Here is an 8,402-nt window from a genome sequence, read left to right on the forward strand (position 1 = left end):
CCAATACCTTTCTCCCTTTATTCCGAGTGTCATAGTGTCTCATCCTGGTACTCCGCTGCAATGCCCTTCCTGCCCTCCACCACAGCAGTTCCCAGGGCAGGCGGGGGCAGGGAGGGATCAAGCCCGGCCCAGGAACGTCCTCCCAGCACCTGCCCGCCACCGCCAACGTGGATGGTAGCCAAAACCTTCCCCTCCTGTACCACCACCGGCCCCGCTGTGCCCTCCTCAATGGGACTGTTTCTGTTTGAAGATGAGAAATAGGAGTTTATGTATTAGTGTTTGCTTTATGGGAATCTGTTTGGAGACTTAGGTGATGATACACAATTTAGGAGAACAGTGGTGTGAAAAATGATTTATTTCCACGATGGACAGTTTTTAGAGACTGGCTAGAATAATTAGGCCCTTAAAATGATGAGAAATAGGAGTTTATTGTATTAGTGTTTGCTGTACGGGAATCTGTTTGGAGACTAAGGTGATGATACACAATTTAGGAGAACAGTAGTGTGAAAAATGATTTATTTCCACGATGGACAGTTTTTAGAGATTGGTTCAAATATAATCAAGGGTTAGTTTTTAGAGATTGGTTCAAATATAATCAAGGGTTAGTTTTTAGAGATTGGTTCAAATACAATCAAGGGTCAGTTTTTAGAGATTGGTTCAAATATAATCAAGGGTTAGTTTTTAGAGATTGGTTCAAATACAATCAAGGGTCAGTTTTTAGAGATTGGTTCAAATATAATCAAGGGTTAGTTTTTAGAGATTGGTTCAAATATAATCAAGGGTTAGTTTTTAGAGATTGGTTCAAATACAATCAAGGGTCAGTTTTTAGAGATTGGTTCAAATATAATCAAGGGTCAGTTTTTAGAGATTGGTTCATATATAATCAAGGGTCAGTTTTTAGAGATTGGTTCAAATATAATCAAGGGTCAGTTTTTAGAGATTGGTTCATATATAATCAAGGGTCAGTTTTTAGAGATTGGTTCATATATAATCAAGGGTCAGTTTTTAGAGATTGGTTCATATATAATCAAGGGTCAGTTTTTAGAGATTGGTTCATATATAATCAAGGGTCAGTTTTTAGAGATTGGTTCATATATAATCAAGGGTCAGTTTTTAGAGATTGGTTCAAATATAATCAAGGGTTAGTTTTTAGAGATTGGTTCATATATAATCAAGGGTCAGTTTTTAGAGATTGGTTCAAGTATAATCAAGGGTCAGTTTTTAGAGATTGGTTCATATATAATCAAGGGTCAGTTTTTAGAGATTGGTTCAAGTATAATCAAGGGTCAGTTTTTAGAGATTGGTTCATATATAATCAAGGGTCAGTTTTTAGAGATTGGTTCAAGTATAATCAAGGGTCAGTTTTTAGAGATTGGTTCAAATATAATCAAGGGTTAGTTTTTAGAGATTGGTTCAAATATAATCAAGGGTTAGTTTTTAGAGATTGGTTCAAATATAATCAAGGGTCAGTTTTTAGAGATTGGTTCAAATACAATCAAGGGTCAGTTTTTAGAGATTGGTTCAAATATAATCAAGGGTCAGTTTTTAGAGATTGGTTCAAATACAATCAAGGGTCAGTTTTTAGAGATTGGTTCAAATATAATCAAGGGTCAGTTTTTAGAGATTGGTTCAAATACAATCAAGGGTCAGTTTTTAGAGATTGGTTCAAATATAATCAAGGGTCAGTTTTTAGAGATTGGTTCATATATAATCAAGGGTTAGTTTTTAGAGATTGGTTCATATATAATCAAGGGTCAGTTTTTAGAGATTGGTTCATATATAATCAAGGGTCAGTTTTTTAGAGATTGGTTCATATATAATCAAGGGTCAGTTTTTTAGAGATTGGTTCAAATATAATCAAGGATCAGTTTTTAGAGATTGGTTCAAATATAATCAAGGATCAGTTTTTAGAGATTGGTTCAAATACAATCAAGGGTCAGTTTTTAGAGATTGGTTCAAATATAATCAAGGGTCAGTTTTTAGAGATTGGTTCAAATATAATCAAGGGTCAGTTTTTAGAGATTGGTTCAAGTATAATCAAGGGTCAGTTTTTAGAGATTGGTTCAAATATAATCAAGGGTTAGTTTTTAGAGATTGGTTCAAATATAATCAAGGGTCAATTTTTAGAGATTGGTTCAAATATAATCAAGGGTCAATTTTTAGAGATTGGTTCAAATATAATCAAGGGTTAGTTTTTAGAGATTGGTTCAAATATAATCAAGGGTCAATTTTTAGAGATTGGTTCAAATATAATCAAGGGTTAGTTTTTAGAGATTGGTTCAAATATAATCAAGGGTCAGTTTTTAGAGATTGGTTCATATATAATCAAACCCTTAAAATCATTCCCCCTTCCTCACACATCTGATAATCCTGGTCAACGCTCTTACCTTACTCCAAGCGCCTGTGTTCTGTTAGTGATGAGGGACACACTGGCTTCCTCCTCCCTCGGCACCTCACTGACCTCCACGTGATGCGCTCCACCAGGCAGGAGGGCACTAAAATCCGGTTCAAAGGTCATACTCCACTCCCTGCCGGCTACTAGGGCCACCTCCACCTCCCACGGGGCCACCAGCTTTCTATATACGACAGGATCTGAGCCTCGGTCCACTATGGTTGTTTCTGGACACGCCACGTAAACAAAAACGTCGACTTCGGAGATGTTCGCCAGCTTAGGTTCATTGGGTTTGCCGACGACGAAGGTGTAGCTACGTTTCCCTGCTGTCTTGACGATGGTCTTGAGTCTTGTTATGGCTTCCCGGTACCTCGCAACGCCTAAGGTTCCGACCAAGATGCCAATGATTTCCGCGTCTCGAATCATCTCAAGCTTGATGCTGCGGCGGATGAGACTCTGCATGCCTGAGAGGGTTTCCACGGCACCATCACTTGGAGGCACGTGGTGGAATGTGTTCTCGGGGAAGCGGAGTAGCAGGCAGTCTAAGGTGGGTCCTCTGGGGCCTACATATATGAAGCTGCTGTCCTTGATGTCAGCCCCGTCAGGTATACTCACATGACGTCCGTTGAACTTAACTTCCCGCTGGCCACTTTCTGAGCTTTTGAGAGAATCACTGGGACCATTAGTTTCACATGGATCATTGCACTTAGATGTCTCGCAACTTTCAGATTCATTGCAGGCACATGTTGAGTTACCCATGCAGTCTTCCAACACGTTACAGCAGTCCGCACTTTTCTGTTCGTGATGCCAAAGACCTTCCAGGGTGGAGAGCACGAGGCTTGGGAATGAGCTCTGCAACTTGGAGAACAATTCATCTGGGAAAAAGTAAGAAATTGACACCACATATCTACCAATTCTTGATATTCTTTCTTCTATTCCATCCTTAAAAGTCTTAACTATATTTGATTGTTATATAGGTTTGATAGCAACTACTTAAATTATAACCTCACTGATATCAGCTGTTAAGTGGAGGATACATTTTACTGAACTTTATACTCACTATTTCATCACAGTAACTATTCATTCATCACAGACATTATGCAGTGACCCTCTAAATTTTCCCATTTTCTTCAATATTAACAAGCTCTCAAAACAGACACACAGGCACTTGGGAATATTCACTTTCTTCCACCACAGGGACTGGAGGCTACGAATCTATTTGAGGCTAAGAAGTGACTAAGAAGAGTTGTGAAATCGGCACCAGTGGCGTTCCTGAGGGGGGGGGCGAGGGGGGGCTGTTTGAAATCGCCCCCCGGGCCCCAAAGTGAGGGGGGCCCCAAAATGCGAAATTTAACCATTGCAGCAATGGTTAAATTTCGCATTTTCCCGGGGTGGGGGGGTGGGGGCTAACAGCACCCCACTAAACCCCGCAGCTGCTTTGGCTCATTGTGCTCGCCTCTCACCCCATAAGAGGGGCCCCAAATGGGAATGAGCCCCCCGGGCCCCAAAATGTCTAGGAACGCCCCTGATCGGCACTATACGACATCACCCAACAACTGAGGTTCCGAGAGGGTGTGGTGCATCCCGTCACCCTATGTCACTGGGTTAAGAGAGAATAATATCCCACCTGCAGCATAGTGGCATCTGGTATCATAGAGGAGAACCAGTGGGTGACCAGCGTCCTTCCTCTCCGTTAGTGCCTCCTTCAGTTGCCCTGCCACCCTCGACACATCCACTGGGAGTCTTGTGGGAATGTACAGGACGGGCAGCCTCTGGGACGGACTCAGACAGGTGTTCCCGAAGTGTATCACGGCATCGCTTCCCACATGCTCAGCGGCCACCTCGTCCACACAGCAGCTGCGGCGTGTGAGGCAATGGTAAGCGTGACCATTTTTTATTAGTATTGGTATTTTAACATAGTCACCCTTATAAACTGCGTCATTTTTTTATTTTAGGATTTCCAGATTTTTGACAAGTAAGGAAGTTGAAGTTGATGGTATATAACTACATATAGCTAAATCAATTTTTTATCCATTGGTATGCCTTTTTAGTACAGTTGCTTTTGTTTTTCAAGGCTGTGAGTGTTTTGATATTCACCCTTAGTTTTCCGCCTAATGCTCGGGACAGCCACACTCCTCTGAACCTAACCTAACCTAACCTACCGAACTTCTCGCACAACATCATATTCACTCGCTCTCATTCTTACTGCACTCCCCATACGGCCTATCCACTGATTCACTGTACTGATATTTTCACTCTTTGCCTTGTTACATCCATTTGTATCCATTATATCAAACTACATATATCACAAATTGTCTGGCCCCAAAAATAGAAAAATGACTCCGGCAGTTTGATTATGACGGTTACGCTACGCCAATGTTTACATTATGCAAATGTTAATGTTAGGTTATGTTCGTGATATGCAAACTGGCAGAGTAAAGATGACTGACCTCCTATACCTTACCCCTTATACCTTATGCAGTTTGTATATGAAGATGACGATGTTATGCAAATGTTAATGTTATGCATATATTAATGTTTAGGTTATGTTTATGATATGCAAATGGTGGCAGAGATTTGCAGGCTTTTTTTTTTTCATTATCGTTTTTTTCCCATGAGCTGTTTCCTTTACTGTAAAAAAAAAATATAAATATATATATATATATATATATATATATATATATATATATATATATATATATATATAGATAGATATATAGATAGATAGATAGATAGATAGATAGATAGAGAGAGAGAGAGAGAGAGAGAGAGAGAGAGAGAGAGAGAGAGAGAGAGAAAACTGACCTATACCTTATGTTTCCCAGGATGTTGACCAATCACTGACCTGCCATATGTCGTGTCTCCCAGGATGTACACGACCTGCCCCAGCTGACCCATCAAGGCTTGGGCCACAGCGGCAGCGTCTCCAAGCAGCTCATCCGGGAACTGGAGGCAAACCTGAGGATGAATAGACAGAGCTCAACCCCTTGACTGCAGGTTTCCTACAAGAAGACATCACCAAGCTACAGGACTGGGTCAAAAAGTGGCTGTTACAATTCAGTGAAGAAAACTGTAAAGTCCTGCACCATGGGAGGGGATATCCAGCATACCAATACCACATGGGAAACACTCCACTATCCACCACAGAGGCAGAGGAACACATGGGACTCTATGTTACCAGGCTACCAGTGAAGGACAAATCCGTGCCAATCACAGCGAACGGGTTAAATGCACGACCTGAAGAAGCAATTCCAATGGGGTGAGTAGACTTCTTTCGATTTTGGGGAAGGATTTTAGGGGAAGGGGATTAGGCCTTTTTCTTTACTTGTGCCTTCATTATTAGGGTTGAGGGACATGTATTTCGTCCCTTATTGGAGGGATAATATTGTATTTTAGAGGCGCAGAGTCAATCTCCACAATTACCAAAAATAGAATGAGAAATCAAAGAAAAGTGAAGAAAAAGTAAAGACAAAAAATTATGAAGGAAGGAAAAAAAGAAGAAAAAGAGAAGAAACAGCCAAGCAGAAGAGGAAAAAGTAAAAGAAAAAGGAGAAAAGAAGAAAAGAAGAATAAAAGAAAAAGACAGCCAGAAGAGGAAAAAGAAAAGAAGAGAAGAAAAAAAGGAAAAAAAGACAGCCAGAAGAAAAAGAAAAGAAAAAAAGAAGGAAAAGAAAAAGACAAGAAGGAAAAGAGGAGAAAAGAATGAAAAGAAAAACCCAGCCAGAAGAAAAAGAACAAAACTCAACCAAAAGAAGAAAAGAAGAAAAATCACCATTACTGACCTTCTGGTAGCCGCCCTTCCTGCCCCAAGCCACACATCGGTTGATCTCGTACATATCCTCCAGCGCAAGGGACGGAGGGCGAGGCGAGGCATTCTGAACCACCTGCCGCTCCACCACCTCCGCCCCTGTGTTGGTTAGGGCTGCCATGGTTAATATTTCTCTTGTTCTTATTCTTTTTCTTCTTTTTGCTATTTTCCTTATTTTTTCTTCTACTGCTTGTCAATTCCTTTTCTCTTTTTTTCTGTCTTTTTCTTCTTATTTTCTACTTTTTTCTTCCTTCTCTTTTTTTCTTCTGCTTGTCAATTTCTTCTCTTCTTTCTCTTTCTTTTTTCTGTTTCTTTTTCTTCTTCTTCTTTTTATTATTCTCTACTCGTTATTTTCTACCTGGTTGATAGTTCTCTTGTTCTTGTTCTTTTTCCTTTTTCTGCTTGTTATTTTCCTACTTTTTTCCTTATATTGCTTGTCAATTTCTTTTCTTCTTCTTTCTTTCTTTTCTGTTCTTTTTCCTCTTATTATTCTGCTTGTTATTTTCCTTCTTTTTTTTCCTTCTATTTTTCCTTCTACTGCTTGTCAATTTCTTTTCTTCTTTCTTTCTTTACTGTATCTTTTCCCTCTTATTATTCTGCTTGTTATTCTTCTTCTTTTTTTTCTTTTCCTTCTCTCTTTTCTTCTACTGCTTGTCAATTTCTTCTTCTCTTTCTTTCTTCTTTTCTGTTTCTTTTCTCTTATTCTGCTTATTTTCCTTCTTTTTTTTTCTTTTCCTTCTCTCTTTTCTTCTACTGCTTGTCAATTTCTTCTTCTCTTCTTTCTCTTTCTTCTTTTCTGTTTCTTTTTTCTCTTATTATTCTGCTTGTTATTTTTTTTCTTTTCTTTTCCTTCTCTTTTTTCTTCTACTGCTTGTCTCTTCTCTTCTTTCTCTCTGTTTCTTCTTTTCTGTTTCTTTTGCTGCCTATTATTATTCTCTTATTATTTTCTTCTATTTTTTCTCCTCTTCGGGCAGGCCTATAACCACATGTTCGCACGGTTTGTTTATGTTTTGGTCTAATTTTGGTCTCGGTCTGGGTTGGGAGTTCGTCGGATCGGATCACATTTAAGAGAGAAAATCCCGTTTGACATTGGTTTTCAGCTGTTGGATATAGATAGATAAATAGATAGATAGATAGATAGATAGATAGATAAAACTACTGAATTTCCTCTTTACTATACTTCCACCACATATATGTATAGATGCCTCACTCCTCTCACTTTTCACCCAACCTGTTACACACTCCAAGCATAGGGACTGGGGGCTAGCTACAAACTAAATAGGGTTGGCAATAGAATGTAACCTTGTCTCACTCCTCTCTCACTCTTCACTCAGCCTGTTAATAATCTTCCCATGCGTATATCTTGTCCTCTCCATCTCTCACTCCTGCATTCATTCCCCTCATCCTGACTGATAGTTTCTCTGTGTACAAACTAAATAGGATTGGCAATAGAATGTATCCTTGTCTCACTCCTCTCTCACTCTTCACTCAGCCTGTTAATAATCTACCCATGTGTATATCTTGTCCTCTCCATCTCTCACTCCTGCATTCATTCCTCTCATCCTGATTGATAGTTTCTCTGTGTACAAACTAAATTGGGTTGAAGACAGGATATGCCCTTGACTCACTCGACGGGCCACCTCAGTCACACATTGTAGCTCCGCCGGTCACGGAAGCCCAGCACTGTGGAAGGGAGCGGCGCACCCTGCAGAGAGGAGGAGGAGGAGGAGGTTAAAATCTAAGCCTGTAGTGTTGCTAAATGCTAATCGATCATTAAATCAAGAGTAATATTGTATTGAAATATGCAAAGCAATTAAGAATAAATATTACAAGAAATGATGGATTAATTAATGCATTTAGTATTGCTACCTTTACCATGTTACTACTGCTACTACTACTACTACTTGTAACGGGCTTGTCGGGGGGCGTTTAAAGGGTGTTGATTAAGACTTCAGCTTCCTTAAGGCGAATTATATTCGTAGCCTTTATGTACAAGAAGCGACGGAGCGAGAGCGACTGTCGTTGTGTGTCAGTCGGACTCTCGTGAAGGAGTCGCGAGTTACAGGTTGGAAAATAATTGTTACAATTGGTCACGTATGTCAAAGTGACCTCCACGCACCATCGGAGTGCTAAGTATACAAAACTGAGACGGTAAACACTGACGGACGACATTCCTATAAGGTGGCGTGATCTATCTGTCGT

General features: G+C 39.9%; 1 protein-coding gene across 1 annotated transcript; it reads right to left on the bottom strand.

Annotated features, from left to right (window-relative positions):
- Window positions 1–4: 4 nt before the first annotated feature.
- Window positions 5–7,196, bottom strand: LOC126996897 (2-(3-amino-3-carboxypropyl)histidine synthase subunit 2-like). The gene is made up of 5 exons (XM_050857817.1): window positions 6,175–7,196; window positions 5,238–5,350; window positions 4,020–4,249; window positions 2,388–3,267; window positions 5–240 (listed from the first exon to the last, which is right to left on the bottom strand). Exons 1-5 carry the CDS (start codon window positions 6,319–6,321, stop codon window positions 30–32), a joined length of 1,581 nt encoding a protein of 526 aa, XP_050713774.1. The 5' UTR covers window positions 6,322–7,196; the 3' UTR covers window positions 5–29.
- Between the last annotated feature and the right edge of the window lie 1,206 nt (window positions 7,197–8,402).

The sequence above is a fragment of the Eriocheir sinensis genome, chromosome 11 (assembly GCF_024679095.1).
Source record: "Eriocheir sinensis breed Jianghai 21 chromosome 11, ASM2467909v1, whole genome shotgun sequence".
Lineage (NCBI taxonomy): Eukaryota > Metazoa > Arthropoda > Malacostraca > Decapoda > Varunidae > Eriocheir > Eriocheir sinensis.